Source organism: Aethalodelphis obliquidens, unplaced genomic scaffold (assembly GCF_003676395.1).
Source record: "Aethalodelphis obliquidens isolate GAN/ISIS:26980383/991018 unplaced genomic scaffold, ASM367639v1 scaffold4, whole genome shotgun sequence".
Classification (NCBI taxonomy): domain Eukaryota; kingdom Metazoa; phylum Chordata; class Mammalia; order Artiodactyla; family Delphinidae; genus Aethalodelphis; species Aethalodelphis obliquidens.
This window is the reverse complement of record NW_020837948.1, coordinates 24,731,280-24,751,776: the sequence shown is the minus strand read 5'-3', so window position 1 is coordinate 24,751,776 and position 20,497 is coordinate 24,731,280. Positions and strand designations below refer to the sequence as shown.

At 33.0% G+C, this 20,497-nt stretch overlaps 1 protein-coding gene across 4 annotated transcripts in view; it reads left to right on the top strand.

Moving 5' to 3' along the window:
* YTHDC2 (YTH N6-methyladenosine RNA binding protein C2) overlaps positions 1 to 20,497 on the top strand; it is an 82,594-nt gene that overhangs the window by 38,669 nt on the left and 23,428 nt on the right. For 3 of the 4 annotated variants that reach the window (XR_003431350.1, XM_027099999.1, XM_027099992.1), the window contains exons 18-26: positions 2,954 to 3,059; positions 4,518 to 4,637; positions 4,933 to 5,205; positions 7,695 to 7,821; positions 8,866 to 9,071; positions 9,426 to 9,621; positions 11,652 to 11,761; positions 13,131 to 13,423; positions 17,748 to 17,922. Coding sequence is in view for 3 of the 4 variants with exons in the window: in XM_027099999.1 (XP_026955800.1) it covers positions 2,954 to 3,059; positions 4,518 to 4,637; positions 4,933 to 5,205; positions 7,695 to 7,821; positions 8,866 to 9,071; positions 9,426 to 9,621; positions 11,652 to 11,761; positions 13,131 to 13,423; positions 17,748 to 17,922 (1,606 nt within the window). In the remaining variant the exon portion in view is untranslated. The remainder of the gene's footprint in view (positions 1 to 2,953; positions 3,060 to 4,517; positions 4,638 to 4,932; positions 5,206 to 7,694; positions 7,822 to 8,865; positions 9,072 to 9,425; positions 9,622 to 11,651; positions 11,762 to 13,130; positions 13,424 to 17,747; positions 17,923 to 20,497) is intronic. The other variant, XM_027100006.1, reaches the window with a different exon arrangement.

Genomic DNA, 20,497 nt, shown 5'->3' with positions numbered 1-20,497 from the left:
CAGGCCGAAAGCTAGGCCTCTTAGCACCAGTTAGCCAGGTTGTGAATGTAGAGGAAAAGTTCTTGAATGAAATAAAAAGTGCTACTCCATTGAACACATGAATGATAAGAAATCGAAACAGCCTTATTGCTGATGTGGAGAAAGTTTTAGTGGTCTGGATAGAATATCAGATCAGCCACAACGTTCCCTTAAGCCAAAGCCTAATCCAGAGCAAGGTTCTAACTCTATTCAATTCTGTGAAGGCTGAGAGAGGTGAGGAAGCTGCAGAAGAAAAGTTTGAAGCTAGCAGAGGCTGTTTCATGGGGTTTAAGGACAGAAGCCATCTTCATAACATAAAAGTGGAGGTGAAGCAGCAAGTGCTGATGTAGAAGCTGCAGCAAGTTATCCAGAAGATTTAGCTAAGATAATGACGGTGGCTACACTAAACAGATTTTCCTTGGAAAGCAGCCATTTCTTGGAAGAAAATGCCACTAGGACAGGCTGACTCTCTTGTTAGGAGCTAATGCAAGTGGTGATTTGAAGTTGAAGCCAATGCTCATTGACCATTTTAAAAGTCCTAAGGTCCTTAAGAATTATGTTATATTTACTCTGCCTGTGCTTTATAAATGGAACAACAAAGCCTGGATGACAGCACATTTGTTTACAACATGGTTTACTGACTATTTTAAGCCCACTGTTGAGACCTGCTGCTCAGAAAAAGTGACTCCTTTCAAAATACTACTGCTCATTGACAATGCACCTGGTCACCCAAGAACTCTAATGGAGATGTGCAACGAGATTAATATTGTTTTCTTGCCTGCTAACACAACATTCATTCCTCAACCCATAGATCAAAGAGTAACTTCAGCTTTCAAGTCTTATTCGTTAAGAAATACATTTTGTAAGGTTATAATTGCCATAAATAGTAATTCCTCTGATGGATCTGGGCAAAGTAAATTGAAAACCTTCTAGAAAGGATTCACCACTCTAGATGCCATTAGGAACATTTGTGATTCATGGGGAGACGTCAAAATATCAACATAAACAGGAGTTTGGAAGAAGTTGACTCCAACCCTCATGGATAACTTTGAGGGAGGAAGTAACTGCAAATGTGTTGGAAAGAGCAGGAGAACTAGAATTAGAAGTAGAGCCTGAAGATGTGACTGAATTGCTGCAATCACATGATGAAACTTTAACAGATGAGGAGTTGCTTCTTATGGATGAGCAAAGAAAGTGGTTTCTTCAGATAGAATCTACTCCTGGTCGAGCTGCTGTAAAGATTGTTGAAATGACGACAAAGGATTATATTACGTAAACTTAGTTGATAAAGCAGCAGCAGGGTTTGAGAGAATTGACTCTGATTTTGAAAGAAGTTCTGTGGGTAAAATGCTATCCATCCAACAGCATGGAATGCTTCAGAGAAATAGTTTATGAAAGGAAGAGGCCTTTGATGTGGCAAACTTCATGATTGTCTTTTTTTAACAAATTGCCACAGCCTTCAGCCTTCAGCTGATCAGTCAGCAGCCATCAACACTGAGGCATGACTCTCCACCAGCAAAGAGGCTATGACTTCGAAGTCTCAAATGATGGCTAGCGTTTTTTAATAATAAAGTATTTTTTAAATTAAGGTATGCACGTTGTTTATTTAGACGTAATGCTATTGCATGCTTAATGTACTACAGTATAGTGTAAACATAACTTTTCTGTGTATTAGGAAACCAAAACATTCTTGTGATTCACTTTATTGCAATGTTTGCTTTATTGCCATGGTCTGGAACTGAACCTGAAATATCTCTGAGGTATGCCTGTAAGTAACTAATTCAAGAGATATCCAGGAGAGTAATATTGGTGATTGTATGTCCAGGGGGTGGGGGTTAAGGAATAGAGTGGAATGAAGGATGTCTTACAGGTTTCTATGAAAATTTTGTGGATGGTGGTGCTATTGTCGGGGAAAATGTGAAGCGTGGTTATGTGGGGAGAATTAATTTTTGGTTGTGTTGTTTGAGTTGACTGTGGAAAATCCAAATGGAGCTAAGAGCCTTCTGAAATATAGGTCTAGAATTAGGATAAGGAGACCTAGGTGGACGGAACTTGAAATTAGGAGGATTATTAATATCACTTGGGAGAGAGCAGAATAAGGAGAGCAAAGGGCTAAGGTCTGACCTCAGAGGAACATCAACATTTAAGAACTGGGAAGGATAGAAATCTTTCAGAGGAGGCTGGATAGGTGGGAAAGCTAATGGGTATGTAGTGAGGGAAATATTTGATGAAGGAAGGAATGGTCCAACAATGTCAGATTTTCTAACTTGTATCACACTGTGTTATGGTTAGGTTTGTCTCTTTGGATTATGAGCTTTGTGAGGCTACATAGGGATATTTCTGTATCTCTGTCACTTGGCATATTCAGCCTTGCTATTAGCTGATACAGGGACTTTGGATGAAATTAAAAGTGACTGCTTTTCCTCAAGATGTATTTCTAGTGCTTTCCAGAAAATTATGCAAGTCTCTATGATCGTGGGGTAAATGACACTCCCTTAGAGTTGTGTAATGCATAACTTCCACAACTCTGTGTTTAGTGGGCCTAAACACAGTGCTTAGTATCAGCTCTGTAAAATTGATTAAATTTAAATTACCATATATTTATTCACGCCTTATTTTTTACTCACTTTTATTTTTGTGTGTGTATATATATATATATATAGTATATAAATTTTTACCATTGTCTTAGAAGTATTACTTGTCAGGTAGTATTACTTGTCATTCATGAATCTCACTTTATAAATGAAATAATTGAGTCCCACAAATGTGAAGTACCTTTTCAAAGGTTAGGGGATCAGTATCAGAGTAGAGGTTCAGACTCACATGTCCTGATACTGGTTCATTGTTCTGTCTCCTAAATCATATTGCTTTTACAGTTTCCTTATTATAGTCTTTATTCCTTGTTTGAGCCTTAATTTTGTGTTTCAATTTTAAGGGCAGGGCGATGCAGACCTGGAATTTGTTTCCGGCTGTTCAGTAGACTTCGATTCCAGAATATGTTGGAATTTCAGACTCCAGAACTTTTGAGAATGCCATTACAGGTGGAAATTTACTTAACTCTATCTAAAAGGCTATTTTTTGTGGGTGAGGGAGGAGAGGGACCATTTCAACTTATACTGATTGGGCTTTTAAAAAATCAATTTATAAAATAAAATTATAAAGTATATATTATGGAGGGTGGTTATATATAACTAATATTTTTTTCTGTATAAGAAAATTTAACTCAAAAACCTCCAAAATTTAAAAGAATTACTTGAGTGCATTTGAATTTAGTATGGTTTATAGATACATTGTTTTTTTTAATGTAACATTCTAGGAGTCTGTCAACCACCTGAGTGTTCACCTTTTAAATTCTCAATGAGAAGTAGAAAACAAATCATTTAAAGTACAAAATATGATACCAAAATCTCAGTTTAAGATGCTGATCTTACCTTGGTAGTTTTGGAATTGAGTTCACTGAGATTTCCTGGCCTGTATGAATTGTTTTCCTTTTGGTTTTCTGACTTCATGGAACAGCCAAACACTATGTACTTTCTAGGGAAAACTATCAGAAGTGCATTAATTTGATTCTCTGGTGTGCTGAGCTAGATGCTGGCTTCCAAACCTTAAAGAGACACTGGGTCATATTTTTGGCATCCAGGTACCTGGATGACTTCCCACTTCTCCATGCCTGTGTGCCATTTTCTATTCTTCTTAGGATATGCAAAGTTCTTAACAAAAGCCTAAATTATCTCTCCTGCTTGTGTCTCCAGTTTTAATTTTTTAATTCTTGCCTTTCCTCTTCTCTCTGCTCATACCAGTAGTTTCAGTTTCTGAAGCACATTTTGTTTCCTTCTATCTTAGGGCCTTCATATGTGCTATCCCCTCTCCATTGAAACCACCCCCTTATTCCTTTTCTGTTTAATTCCTAATTAATCTGTACATCTTACTTTAAGTGTCATTTCCTCAGAGAAATTGTCTTTGACTTCCCATGGCTGCCTCCTCCTACTCTTTCTTGAACTTGTGTTTACGTCTTTAGTTCCCTGTATCCTTCATAGCACTTATCCCAGTTGTAATTAAGTAGTTAATTATATAATTATTCTGTTTTTCACACACAGTGAAAATCCATGGGGGCAGTGTCTGCCTATCCTCTTCTTTTTCTCCAACTTGATACATGGTGCCTGGCACCTAGCAAAAACTTAAATATTTGTTGAATGGATAAAAGATTCTAGAATGTAATATAAAGGGAAAAAAAGATTTTTGGACAGTGACTGTTATTGTTATATATAAGAACTGTGTGAGGAGACATTGCCCGCTGTTGATGGAGGATGGTTATTAAGATTCTCGCACTAAAGTATGAGCCCATCTTTCATAGAAAGACATTGTTCCCTCTGCTGTTCATTTTAATCAGAGACTCTACTAGTCTGTGTTGGGAAACTATAGTTCCCAGGATTTAAAAAAAAATAAATATCAATTATAAGTGTCAGTATTTCAAAATTATTTGCTCTTCTTATTTACAGGAACTTTGTTTACATACCAAGCTCTTAGCCCCAGTTAATTGTCCTATTGCTGATTTCCTTATGAAAGCTCCTGAACCTCCACCAACTTTAATTGTAAGAAATGCTGTGCACATGCTTAAGGTTGGTGTCTTAATAGTTTCATTTTACCTGAAATTTAAACCAATTGAGAATATGTCTTAACTAATTTTTTACCTAAAAAAATTATCTTTGTATTATATATTTTGAAGTTACTATAGTAACACAGTAGGTATAGTTCATTTTTACGTAATATATTTGAAGCAAAATATATTTTTTATGAGGTACAGTAGCAAAAGAAAATTTATGTTCTTGTATCTTACTTATGGATTTTTAAGTATGTGGTTTGATGAAACAGTTTTTGGTCATGTCAAGTTCTATTTTATATCCTTTTATTTAGACAATAGATGCAATGGATGCATGGGAAGATCTCACTGAACTTGGATATCATTTGGCTGACTTGCCAGTAGAACCACATCTTGGTAAAATGGTCCTATGTGCTGTGGTGTTAAAGTGTCTGGATCCCATCCTTACAATTGCCTGCACACTAGCCTATCGAGATCCGTTTGTCCTGCCAACACAGGCCTCTCAAAAACGTGCAGCTATGCTTTGTAGGAAACGTTTCACTGCAGGGACTTTCAGTGACCACATGGCACTTCTCAGAGCATTCCAGGTACTATTATTGTCATTTTATTTTTGAAATGTTGCTGGTTAAACACATTTCTAGGGTAAGTGTAACAAATTAAAAAATAGATATGATTCTGTTAATTTTGTTTCATTATAAAGTCACATTTTATTAATTGCTCAGAAAAATACCTTCCTAAACTGTTAATATGTTAAAATTATCATGTTTTTCTCTACTTTTTTCTTTCATTTTCTCAGTTTTCTCCTTGTAAAACTATGTGTATATTTATTTTTATTTATACTTATATATATATTTCTTTTTTATAAACCCAAATTCCTTATCTTTAATCATATCTTGTTTAGGAATGCTCTAAAATTTTAGTTAAGAAACATTGTATATTATTCAAAGTATATAGAACAAAACTTAGAAGAAAATTATCTTGAATTTAATATCCATTTATTGATTTTTTACAGTAGGTTCCTTTCTTGTGTGCTCAAGACACTATGTTAAGAATTTAATTTTATAAAGCAAAATCCAAAAATCACTTAAAAATTTTAAGATAATAATAGTGAGAAATTGAGGAAAGTGATAAATGGGAAAGAAAAGATAAGTATAGTGAACCTGAGTAAAGGAAATGATATATAATTTAGAAATTCAGCTATGTTGGGGAAGAATATGTTATTTCTTGAAAAGGTAGACATGTTATTTATCCTTCAATTCTCTTGAATGTAGGCTGTATCTATACATTAAAAAATTGTGTTTTTGCAGAAAGTACTCTTTTCCAGGCATACAGGATTTTTCCAATATATACAATTAAAAAAGTAATTATAAGGTCTTTTGTGGGCATTATTGAATAGTGGTTGATGCATTGCTATTAATTTGGTCTATTAGATACCATATATTATAGTAGATCAGTTGAGTGATTATAACTGGGGGGAGATTTGGAGTAGAATTCCTATCTATTCTTTGTTTTTTCCCCAGCTCCTTCAAAAACAGAGAAGGTAAATTACTGCTTTTGTCTTTCTGTTATATTCCAAAGCAAGATAACTCATTTTCAAAGAGAGCTCCATTATGCTACATATAGGTGATTTCTAGGAATCCTACTTTCCATTCTCAGACAGATTAGGAGGGTGATATAAAGATTATTTTTAGAGGCCTGAAGTGGCAGGTTTCTTAGATATAAATGGTATTATGATGGCTTAATTGAAATCTCCCATACTTCAGTGGAGGAAAGTTAGCAGGCACATTTGTAAAGGTAAATATTTTTACATAGCTGGGTATTTAGGTTGCCTGATACTTTGTTCTCATTGGGATTTTATAAACTCAATGGCTTTCATAGCATTTGAGTATAAATTGAAAATGATAAATTCTATTTGGTCATAAAGTCTTAGATTTTATTTTAAAATTATTCTAAAAAATTAGATGCTATTGACATATAACATTATGTTAGTTTTAGGTGTACAACCTAATGACAGTATTTATGTATATTGTGAAATGATCACCACAATAAGTCTAGTTAACATCCATCACCACACATAGTTAAAAAATTTTTTCTTGTGATGAGAACTTCTAAGGTCTACTCTCTAGTCTGTTAATTAGAGTTGTGATGATTTCACAATACAAATCATTATGTTATGCACCTAAAACTAATGTTATATGTCAATTATGTCTCAATAAAAATATTTATTAAAAAAATTACTCTCAGGGACTTCCCTGACGATCCAGTGGTTAAGACTTCACGCTTCCAGTGCAGGAGGTGCAGGTGCAATCCCTCACTGGAGAACTAAGATCCGACATGCCGCTCAGTGGAGGCAAAAAAAAAAAAATTTCTCTCAAATGAACTTTTTACAAAACAGAAATAGAGTCACAGATGTAGAAAACAAACTTATGGTTACCAAGGGGGAAAGAGGGAGGGGAGGGATAAATTGGGAGATTGGGATTGACATATACTCACTACTATATATAAAATAGATAACTAATAAGAACCTACTGTATAGCACAGGGAACCCTACTCAGTACTCTGTAATGACCTATAGGGGAAGAGAATCTAAAAAAGTGGATATGTGTATATGTATAAGTGATTCACTTTGCTCTGCAGCAGTAACTAACACAACATTGTAAACCAACTGTACTCCAATAAAAATTAATTAAAAAAATAAATGTTGATGTTGAAAAATGAAAAAAAATTACTCTCTTAGCAACTTTCCAGTATACAGTACAGTGTTATTAACCATAGTCACTATGCTATATATTATGTCTCCAGGACTTATTTATTTTTATAGCTCAAAGTTTGTACCTTCTGATCCCCTTCACTTATTTCATCCACCCTCCTCACTCCTCTAAGCCCCCGCCTCTTGCAACCATTAATCTGCTCTCTGTATCTATGAGTTTGTTTTTGTTTTTCATAGTCTTAGATTTTATAAAGTAATTAGAAAAAGGAGAATTGACCTTGAGTGGTTATTGTAGTGATTTTCAGTTACTTTGGTTCCTAAGAAGTGATTAGAAACGTGTCTTGTTATGTAATTATATTTTTATAGGCATGGCAGAAGGCTCGAAGTGATGGGTGGGAGCGAGCCTTTTGTGAAAAGAATTTTCTTTCACAAGCTACTCTGGAAATAATCATAGGCATGAGAACTCAGTTGCTTGGTCAACTTAGAGCATCAGGTAAAGTTTTCTTCCAAAGAACCTATTTAAACTACTGAGAGTTGCCTATACGTTATAGTATTTCTAGTGTTAACTAATGCCATCTTATATTATTTTTATGACATTATCATGTTGTATATCTTATGTTCATGAACTGCTTTGTAGACTTCTGCATGACCTCAACTTTTGTTTGTTGATTAAAAAAATGATATTGTAGAAGCTATAGTTGAGAAATATATGAATGCTTTTTGATACTGTTGGCAATGAGCAATTTATAATATATTTGTTGGCAAAAATCAATTTAGAGATTGTACTTGTTATATTTTATCATTATTAATAAATATTTAGCTCTATGAAAGAGAAATTACAAAAATTTAAGTAGATTGATATGAAAGCTGGCCTTTATATTTTTGGAACATAAAACAACTAGTAATCACTTGAAGGCACTTGTTTTTTTTTTTAAAGAGAATGTCAGTTTTGCTATTTCATTTTAGAACTGCTCCTTTGAATTTCTTTTTGAGTGGCATAGTACATTGAGGAAACAGAAGAAAAGTACCTGAGCCTGGATTTATGGAATAGCTGAAGTGCCAAAGTAATATAAGGAATGAACCAGAGGATTCAGAGTTGTCTCAAATATGGGGAAATATGAAGGACTTTTGAAATTCAAGCAAGAGTACTTTATATTTACTTGACTTCACTTCCAGGATTAGTTTCTGTCACAACCAAGATTTATTAATACCATTCAGCAGAATAGTTTAGGTTTTCAGCTATGATTTTAGTATGTTTCTGATAGCAGCTTATGAAGAACTTTATTGCAAGAATATGTATTTGTTTCTGAAGTCCCTAACTCCTCAATGAATCTTCTGCTTACTTTAGCCTAAGCAAACTTAAACTTTCTTCGAACATTGACTATATTATAAACTTTTCAGAGGAGATTTTATGAATTATTGTGGCATTTGAATCATTAAACTTGTATGGATTATACAATTTTTTGTTAAAAACCCAAATTTAAAAGTATATTTTGTGCAATAGAAAAAGTTGGTGTGGTTTGTTTCCTCTTTCTAGGTTTTGTGAGAGCACGAGGTGGTGGTGACATTCGAGATGTTAACACAAATTCTGAGAACTGGGCTGTCGTTAAAGCTGCATTGGTTGCAGGCATGTATCCTCATTTAGTCCACGTGGACAGAGAGAATGTAGTATTGACAGGGCCAAAGGAGAAAAAAGTACGGTTTCATCCCACTTCAGTTCTCAGTCAGTCTCACTATAAAAAGGTAAAACTTTTTGAATGCTCTTAGGCCTTGAGGTAAAACTAATCTAATTTAGATAGTTGAAGATCAATAAAAAAATGCTCCCAATGCCAACCTGCTTTAAGAAATTAATTAGTTATGTATGTATAATTCAACATTGGAACAATATTTTGGTTGAGTCTTAAAGTTGGAAGAGGTAATGTGTTAAGTATTGAGGACTTTTGTACAAACTACATGACCAATGACTTGCTTTAATTTTTGTTTGGGTACTAATATACAACATCTATTTCGCTGAGGGACTTTGTACATTTTAAAAGTATTACCAGTAAATTAAGTGATAAATTTACTTAACAGTTTTAAAATTTATTTTCCTAATAGATTCCTCCAGCTAATGGTCAAGCTGCAGCAATTCAGGCACTGCCCACAGATTGGCTTATTTATGATGAAATGACCAGAGCTCATAGAATAGCTAATATTAGATGTTGTTCAGCAGTGACACCTGTCACTGTATTGATATTTTGTGGACCAGCTAGGTTGGCAAGTAATGCTCTTCAGGAACTTTCATCTTTTCGAGGTAAATATATTATTGAAGGAAATACAAATCTATTTGAAATAAAATTTTTTCTTCTTACTAAACCAAACAAATTTTGAAATTATAAAAATTTATGTGGTAGTAGCTCCCTTTTGATGTATTAAGACTAATTAAAAATTACTAAAGTGTACCATTGTTCTTGAAATTGATTTCTAAGGTAACTTGATATTCATTTGTGCATTTTTGATTAATCTTGTTGATAGTCTGTTTTTTTCTTCCACTTGAATTTAAATGATAGTTTAACATAAAAAACAGGTAATTGTTTAACTACCAAATATAAAGTAGATAGCTAGTGGGAAGCAGCCCCTTAGCACAGGGAGATCAGCTCCTTGCTTTATGACCACCTAAAGGGGTGGATAGGAAAGGTGGGAGGGAGCCAAAAGAGGGAGGGAATATGGGGATATATGTATATGTATAGCTGATTCACTCTGTTATACAGCAGAAACTAACACAACAATGTAAAGCAATTATACTCCAATAAAGATGTTAAAAAGAAAACAAAAAAGTAATTGTTTAAAGGAAATGTTACCCATAATCCCACTACCCTTACGCAAACACTTTTTAATATTATACATTTTTTTCTGTATGTTTACATATTTTAGGTTATTTTACCCATACTGTTTATATTCTGCTATTTTCATTTCACAAAATATAAAAAACATTTTTAATATTTCATATTAATGGCTGGAAAATATTCTATCACATTATAGTGACATAATGCATTTGAAATGTTCCTTTATAGTCAGACATCTAGATTGTTTCCAATTTTTTGCTATTTGGTGATTCAGCAAATATTTATTGGGCAACTATTACATGTCAGTTATTGTGCTAGGCATTGAGGATATAACAGAAAACAAGATATACAAAGTATTTCTGTCTTCAGGAGTTCACCTGTTAGTGGGTGTTGACATATAGCAAAAAAGTAAATAACATGCATGGTACTTTGAAGAAAATGAAGAGGGTCTCCTTAGGAGTGACCTGCTTTAGAAAGGGACCTTAGACAAGTTTCTCTGAGGAGATGAGATTTAAGCTGAGCTCTAAAGTATGAGAAGAAATCAGCCATGTGAAGATGCAGAAATATGCTCTAGGTAGGAGAAGATGTCGAGGACCAAGATTCTGCACTAGGAAATGATATAGGAACAGACAGAAAGATTGTGTGATTGTGACCATAGTGATCAAGGTGAGAGTGGGATGATCTGAGGTTGAAAGAAAGACATGGACTTGTAAAGGAAAATGCAAGGGAAACCGTTGAAGGGTTTTAACAAGGGAGTAACATGGTGTGATTTATGTTAAAAAAAATCATTTTGGCTGTGAGAATGGATTGCTTGAAGGAGCAAGGACGGAAGAGAAGAGGCAGGTTGGAGGTTTTTGCAGTGGTCTTATGATAGATAATGATGGCTCAGAACTACAGTGATGGCATCTGATATGAAAAGAAATAGATTTAAAATTATTTTGGATGTACTAGTAATGGCTGGATCGAATGTGGGTGGTGAGTGAAAGGGAGGAATCATTAATTCTTGGGTTTTTGGCTGTGATAGCTAGTTGAATAATTGGTGCCACTTATTTGAGATTCAGAAAACTGGGAGGAGCAGGTTGTGTAGGGAAGTCAGGGGTCCTCTTAGACATGTTAAATTTGAGATGGCTAAGGAATCCTAAGTAAGATTTTTTTCTTTTTGAGTCAGTGGATTTATTATCCATATCTGGAGCTCAGGGAGAAAGTTTGGACTAGCAATACAAATTTGGAAATCATTAGCTAGTAAATGATATTAAAAAGAAGAGGGTTCTTGACAAAATTTGAAAAATTCTTTTATTTAGAATTTGAGTAGAGAAATAAACAATGGCCAGATACTGAGTTTTAATTTGTGACCTGTTGTGTTTGGAGAACTCCCCACACAAATTGTTAGTATATCAGGAGTATTTGTGTAAATGTAGAGTATCTATATTGACTTACTGTTTTGTCTGTGATATGATAGTAAAAGTGAATTTTTTTTCCTTTCAATATGTGTGAACAGCAGATGGTATTCCTAATGACAGTAGTGATAGTGAAATGGAAGACAGAACTACTGCTAATTTGGCAGCTTTAAAACTTGATGAGTGGCTCAATTTCAAACTAGAGCCAGAGGTAAGTTGCTTTTTAGTAGTGTGATAGATTTCTTTTATTCAGTTGTATGAATTGATACACAGTGTGATGAAAATTATATCTTTAAAATTGAGCCCTTAGTATGAGAGAATACAGCTTGTTTTTCAGTTTTCATACATTCTCTGCCATATTGGGGTTTATTCTCTAGAGGATTTGAAAAATCTAGGTGTGGCTCAGTATTTGAGCATGGTAATATTTGAATATTTTTGTGTATATAAGAAAATATTGAATATTGGGTACACAAGAAATCCTTTCATTTTATGTAACTCTGTTTATAAGGGAAAGGTGTGAGTTCATCCTGTTTTCTCTTTTCATATTTCTCTGGAGTAGGAAAGATGAATGTTTTTTTTCAAATTAAAATTTTTCTTGATAAAGCCTTCCCTTAATTCCATCTTTACTTTTAAAGATCATTCTATATCCTTTTTTGGGACAATATCAACTGTTAAAAGTCAATACTGGCTAGGTTTACTTTTTTGCCATACATTCATTTATCACTTCAACCTACTGCAGTCTCATTTCCATTCCCATCGATCTTTCACTTCACTGAAACTGTGCTTGCCAAGGTCAATATTGTCTCCTCCAGGTTATCAAAGCCAGCCTGCTGTCCTTGATAAATTTGACCTTTCTCTCATATTTAGCTATTGTCCATACCCTTGTTTTTATTGATTCTGCCCTTCCCCATTTTTCTTCCTCACCCCTGTCCTAACTTCTTTGTCACTAGTTTCTATGACATTACTATTTCCTGATTCTTCTATCTAGAGAGGTCATTCCGTCTTAGGTTCTTTCACTAACTCTTCTGTATGTGTTTGTGCCTTAAATGTTAGATGTTCTCTAGTAGTCTGTTCTTTACTCTGTTCTTCTGTCTCTGCACAATCTCTAAGGACCTTACCTCTATGTGTAGATTTAGTAACCATTTATGCGTTGATAACTTCCAGGTACATCTTATCTGTATCTCTAGCTTAAGCTTTTCTCTGGACCTATGAATTCAGCTGCCTTATGGACATCATCATTTGGCAGTAAAAATAAAGTATGAATGGAACTAAATGTATTTTTCTTTATTTACCCTGCTGTTACTTTTCCAGTATTAATCACACTCTACCACACATTGTTTACTTTCTCTCTCATTGGAGTGTTTCATTTGATTTTGGGTCTCTAGTGCCTCAAAATGGTAAATAAATTTTATTTCTTTCGTGCAACAGAAAGACTGAAATTGATAGTAAATGATATGAAATGTAAAACATGTTCTTTGGAAACAGTTTTAGACCTTAACTAATAAACAAATAGTTGTCTTGCAAGTGTGATAGATATTTTGCTTGTATCTATTTGAACTGAAGAAACCATTTTATTATAGGCAGCCAGTTTATTGCTGCAGCTTAGACAGAAGTGGCATAGCTTATTTTTACGCCGAATGAGAGCTCCATCCAAACCTTGGTCCCAAGTTGATGATGCTACCATAAGAGCAATTATAGCTGTTTTAAGCACTGAAGAACAGTCTGCAGGTTTACAACAACCATCTGGGATTGGCCAAAGGCCAAGGCCTATGTCTTCAGAAGAACTTCCTTTGGCATCATCTTGGAGGTCAAATAATAGTAGGAAAATTTCAGCAGATATTGAATTTTCTGATGAGTCTACTACTGCAGAAAGGTAAATTCATAACATTTTATCAAAACGAGATATTTTCTCTATGAAAATATTTATCATTTATCATAGAATCACATGCTTTTATAATATTTTAAAATTACTTTCTTATAATCTAAGATACACAAAAAGGTCGCAATAAAATAGGAAGAGTTACTTTCAAAAGATAATTCTTTCAAGTGTTAGATAATATTAAGGATTTCAAGCTCCTGGGGTCTTGAGTTATTTAACAAGGAAATTTTTTTGTCAGGAAAAGCTTAAAACGTTTAATTTCCAGAATTTACAAATTTAGGGTCTGAGAAAAAGATAGCAACATTTTTTATTATGTATTTTAGTTGATATATGTCAAGCCATATCTTTCCTAGATACTTCACAACGAGAAGTGTTGGCTGTGGCCATTTAGAAGAACAGCCTCCCCACAAGCCTTACCTAGATATTAATAACACTGACTAGTATTCCTACAGAAAAATACTTTATTCATTCATTCATACAGGGACACATTGAATGCCTGTTGTTCTTAGTGTGAGGGATATGGCAATGTGTAAGACAGACAAAATCTCTTTCTTCAGAGAGTTTACATTTTATTGAGGGGAGGCATACATATATTAAAAAAGTAAATAAATTTACTGTCTTGGCAAAATTTTTTAGTTTAGCTAACTTCTTTTATCCTTTCTAGCATTTGGCAATTAGATGTGATTTTTTTGTTTATTATATGATTAGTAATAATAATGAGAGCTCTTATATTGAATTATTTATCCAAAAATGTATTTGGTGGTATAATAGTGGTTATAATGAATTGTTGGTCATGATGCAGAAGTATTTCTGGTTGTAAAAATATTTGTTAGAATCAAATTTAAATTTCTTTATATCAGTTATTTTTTTATTTTAAACCAGGTTAGAATTGATAACAGAGACAAAATTCTTGCTTGGAATGCTAATTTTGGCAGTATGGTAGATAGTCTCTGTGATAAGAATATGATTTCATTGTTAAAAACCTGAAAATAGGAACAATGGAAACATAAAAGATTTGTAGTGCTTATTGTTTTTCAAGGATCAGATGGAGTATATAGTACCTGCCTTCTTTTGATCAGATTTTACTTATTTGAATGAAGCATAAAAGCATGTTATCAGTTAAGACTTCAGTTGAAAAGGAATAATACATGGTGGTTTCCAAGTTCTTCATATATTACATTTTAGGAATAATTCAACCAATTGCTTAGAGAACCTTCTCGTAATATGCATCCCTGAACCTTTTTCTCTGATGTAGACACTGCCAAGTGAAAGGAAAATAGTAAAAAACACATTTTCTACTTAGACACGCTTCACTTTTTAAAAAGAGTGTTCTAGGGCTTCCCTGGTGGCGCAGTGGTTGAGAGTCCGCCTGCCGATGCAGGGGACACGGGTTCGTGCCCCGGTCCGGGAAGATCCCACATGCCGCGGAGCGGCTGGGCCCGTGAGCCATGGCCGCTGAGCCTGCGCGTCCGGAGCCTGTGCTCCGCAACGGGAGAGGCCACAACAGTGAGAGGCCCGCGTACCGAAAAAAAAAAAAAAAAAAAAAAAAAAAAAAAAGAGTGTTCTAAAAGTTTACTTGAACAATGATTGTTTAGAATGTGAGAATACATTTGCATAGAAATTATGTGGTAGAGTTATTTATAGACTAATGTGTAAAAAACCTGTTATATTCACAGAGACTTTTTACACACATATGTGTCTATATACATACACACATACTACACACATAACAGTTTTAGGGAAAAAAACTCTTCATTTTTTTTTTCTTTATAAAAGTAAGACATACTCATTTAATAAAATTTGGAAATACAGAAGAAAATCAGAATTATAAAGTGTAATATTAGTTATGCTTTAGAAACTGATTATCTTATAAATTCATTTCTCCACCTGTGATACCAGTGTCTACCATTTTCCTTTCCTTACAAGTTGTAGCCTTGCATTCTTCATTCTCTTGTCTGTTGAACAGTGAGATACAGAATTTCATCCACTTTTAGACTTTTGGTAGCATTAATAGATAAGGCCTGGAATTGATGTAGCTTGTTGAGGAATAGAATGAGGACTCTTAGGAAGATTTATTTTTGAGTGGAGAAGTTATAATCTTTCTAGGATTACTTCTTGGAGAAAAGGGATTTATAGTTAGAGTTTTCATGCTAGCATGGCAAGATATAGATTAGATAATTTCTTTTAATAAAAGCATTTTATTGAAACTATTTTTTAAAAGTTTAAGAAACTATTTAAAAATAGAAGTTGTCCACATCCCACCTTAAAATTAAACCAATTTTTATTGTCATTTTCTAAATAATAACTTGCTCATTTACAGAGAATAAACATATCTTTTCTATAAGAAAAATGAGATATAAATGAGTTATCAGAACTCTTTGTTCTTCTTAAATAAAAATTTAGGTTGGAAGGGTTTACACGAATGTTTTGTTTCTACGTGCATGAAATTTTGGGGGGGAAGCCAAGTATGAGAGAAAAGCTTAGAATACAGCACAGAGTCAAAGATCAAATTGAAAACCACGAAAGTAGACATTTAGTTCTATTGAAAACATCATTTTTATTTTAATAAGGTATTACACTCAGTTAAGTTCTGTTACCTAATTTTTAGGTAAATAAAGTACCAGGGAAAGAATGATGGAATTTTAGAGGTGTAACTTGATAATTCATTGAACGTCAATTCATGAGAGGGAAAAAAACCTGAAAAGTTGGTTCTTTACATTTATCAAGTTGTTATTAATTATTCAGATGTTTATTCATTATATATTTTCATTAATATTTTTAGGTATTTTATTTCATTTTTGAACGAAATAGTATTGGATCTAAGATACTTACTGAAAGAGAAGCAAATTGTGGGGATAAGCTATTTTAACTTGTTTTGAAGGCAGAATAATTATAATTGCAAGACTCAATGGAAGTTTATGTACTATTGATGACTTGGCCTTTTTTGTTTTGTTTGTTTATTATAAATATTGTTAAACATAGCAAAGTAAATGATATGTCATGGTGAATTCCATATTTCAGCTTCAGTAGTTTACCAAGATTTTCACCTATTTGCTTTATCTACCCCAATTATGTTTTTCTTGCTTCCTTTCTTTTTCTGTTTACATATTTCAAAAATCAGTCTCACACATCATGTCATTTTACCCTTCTGTATTTAAATATGCATCTCTTAAAAATAGAGGGATTTTTCCTACATAATCAAAATCCAATTATCAGTCCCAATAAAATAATCATTTTCCCAATTCTCAAACTATAGATTTATTTGAAACAACATCTAGGGAGGACTCATGCATTGTATTAGGGTGTCTTGTTTCTTGAATCTCTTGTGATCTAGAGCAGTTAGTTCCTCTGCTGACTTTTTTTAGGGAATGAGGTCAGTGGTATTAGATGTACCACATTCTGTATTGGTTTCTTTTTATTGCTATACCCTATGTATTTCATGGAAAATGGTGGTTAGCTCTCAGGGCTTGATTAGATCCAGTGTTTTGGCAAGAATATTTTATAGGTAGTGCTATGAACTTTATATTGCACTACTTTAGGAAGTACTTAATGTCTTTTTTTTAATGTCTGGTTGTTCCACTAAGATGTATACTTTTTAAAAAATTATAAAATTCCTGACTGCCGTTTTTGCTGCATTTATTGATAGAATTTTAAAACAGAAGAATCTTAGCGTTTATCTAATTTACTCCCTTTATCTAACAGGTAAGGAAATTAAAACTCAGATAAATTAAGACTTGCCCAGGATCACCTGCCTCGTTAGTTGTAAATTTAGTACTGTCCCAAAAACCTTCTCTCCTGACTCTAGTCCTGTCTTATTTCCACTTTACCATACTGTAATTTTTAGTATGCTTTTGAAATCTATTGTATTTGGCTTTACGATATTATATGAAAGTGGAATGGAAGCGGAGTCAGTGATATTCTAGTAAAGGCTATTAGCACAGGTATATTTAATTAATTTTATAATGTTAAAAGACATTAAACATCAATATAAGACATTATAATTGTTAAGGACTTCTCCTGGACTGACATTAAAAGAGATTAGGAGTTTTGTAAGGGAATAATACTTGGGTATTTAATATTAAGTTAAAGATTTTTATAGGTTGTTTTAAATGTATTTTTGTATTATTTTAAATGTTGTTTTTGTAAGTATACTGTAATAATACAACTCTTTCATCTAAATGTAATTGAAGAATGAAATTGCCTTTTTAAATACTATTCCATAAATCAAAGTGTCATTGGAGCTTTGGTTTGAAATGGACTGTGCTTTGTATTATGAACTTATGTATAACTGATCTTTGCTTCCTCATTTTCACTCAAGAGTATTGATGAAATCTCCATCTCCAGCACTGCACCCACCTCAGAAGTACAAAGATAGAGGAATTTTACATCCTAAACGAAGCACTGATGACAGGTCAGATCAGTCTTCTGTGAATACAGACAGCAATAATTATCAAAGTCCTTGTGCTAGTCCTTCTCCTCCATCCTCAGGAAAGGTAGAGTATCAAGGATTTGTAGCAAATCTGATGTTACATATTTAAACAAAATTATAAAATAATTGTTTTTAAGTGACTAATCATGGCCTCTGTTCTAGATATAAATAGAAGCTGACAAACTGAGTAAATATTTTAGTTTTTTCCTGCTTGCCAGGTATTTTAGGTTATTATCATCTTGGGGTGTTTTAAACCTAATAGGTCATTCACTGATGGCATGTAGCTAGGCAGTTCATGATTTCCTTTCTGTATCTTTAGAACCTTTTTTTGTTCAAAACAAATGACAAGAAGATTTTCTTAAATTAATTTTGGTTCATACCTTCAGAATTGAAAACAATAGTTTCTTTCAATTCTTAATTGATTTCTCCAATTCAATGGTTATATTAAAAAACACAAGACTGGATGGGGTTAGGAAGATAGGAAATGTTGATAAAGAATTGAGAACTATGTATCTTTTAAAAAATTTGTAATACGAATGACTTCAAATGTCTAGAATATGTTTACATTTACTTTCCTGCATTGTTAGTACCTGAGTATTCGATTAGTGTTCGTTAGCTATATGATGTGGTTCTGGTGAAAATGTCTGCTGAACTACTCTTGTTAAATAAGAGGAAAAGCAGTGTTTTTGCAGATTTGCATTCTTAGGTTTTAAGATTTTTTTGTTTTTAATTTTAAAGTGCCTTTATTAAGGCATAATTTACACAATAAAATTCACGGATTTAAACTGTACAATTGAGTGAATTTTGACGAATGTATACAATCATGTAACTGTACTATAGTCATGTAGAGAACATGCCCATCACCCCTAGATTCTGGCAACCACTAAACTACTCTTTGTTCTGGGAATTTTGCTTTTTTTGGAACTTCCTGTAAATGGAATGTATATAGCTTTTTATGACTGGCTATTTCACTTTTGAAATTCATCTGTATTATTGAGTGTATTATTAGTTTATTACTTTTTATTGCTGAGTAGTATTCCATTGTATGGATATGCCACAGTATGTTTATCTATTTACCATTGATGGACATTTGGATCATTTCTACTTTTTGACTATTATGAATAATATTCAGGTACAAATCTTTACATGTAGATATGTTTTCTAATCTTGGGTACATACCCAGGAGTAGGTTTGTTGGGTTGTATGGTAAGTGTAACTTTACAAGAAACTACTCAACTGTTTTCTGAAATAGCTGTACTATTTTCTATTCCCTTCAATAATCTATGAGAATTCCATTTGTTCAGTATTCATAACAATACTTAACATTACTAGTCTCTTAATTTTAGCCATTCTCGTGGGTATATAGTGATACTCCACTGTAGTTTTACTTTGCATTTCCCCAGTGACTAAGGATGTTGAGCATCATTTCATGTGCTTTTTTGCCATTTCTGAATCTTCTTTGGTGAAATATCTGTGCAAATTTTTGTTGACCTCTTTACATTGTTTATTGGTTGTCTTTTTTTATTTAGTTGTAAGCGTTTCTTAGTATATTCTGGATACAAGTCTTAATTTTATGTTTTGAACATTTTTTCTAGTAGTCTGTGCTTGCATTTACATTTTCTTAATGGTGTCTTTTTTTTTTTTCTCATGTAACCCATCACTTTATTTATTTATGAGTGTTTTTAAAAATTTTTTATTTTTTATTGAGGTATGCTTGATTTACAATAGTATATTAGTTTTATGTGTACAACATAGTGATTCGATATTTTTATAGATCATACTCCACTTAAAGTTGTTACAAAATAATGGCTGTATTTCCCTGTGCTGTACAATGTATCCTTGTTGCTTATTTACTTTAATTTTTTTTATATTTTTAATTTAATTTTTATTATATGTTGGAGTATAGTTGATTTACAATATTGTATTAGGTTCAGGTGTACAGCAAAGCGATTCAGTTGTCTTTTAAAGAACAAATATTGATGGAAATCCATTTAATCTATTTTTTTCTATTTTGGTTTCATCTGTTTTTTGTATTAGGGTTCATATTTTTGGTGTCCTGAGAAGTCCTTGCCTAACCCAAGATTTTCTCCTGTGCTTTCTTCTAGAGATTTTACAGTTGGAACTTTTACATGTATTGATAGGTATATGATCTATTTCATATACCTTGAATTAATTAATTTCAAGTTAATTTTTGTTTATAGTATGGGTGGGTGAACGATAATTTTTTGGTGTTTGCCTATACAGTTGTTCCAGAGCCATCTGTTGAAAAGATCTTTTTTTCATTGAATTACCTTGGCACCTTTGTCAAGAATCAATTGACCATAAATATGTTTTCTACTTATTGGACTCTATTTCATTGATCTGCATACTTCTCCTTTGCCAGTGCTACAGTGACTTGATTATATAATAGCTTCCTAGTAAGTCTTGAAATCAGTTAATGATTTTTCTCCAACTTTGTTCTTCTTTTGCAAAATTGTTTTCACTCTTCTGCAATCTTTGTGCTTTTGTATAAACTTAGAAGAAGCTTGTCAATTTCTACAGAAAAACTTTTTGGTATTTTGAGTGGAATTGCACTAAATCTATAGATCAACTTGAAAATCTACAATTAACAATTTTTAGTCTTCCAATCCATAAGCATA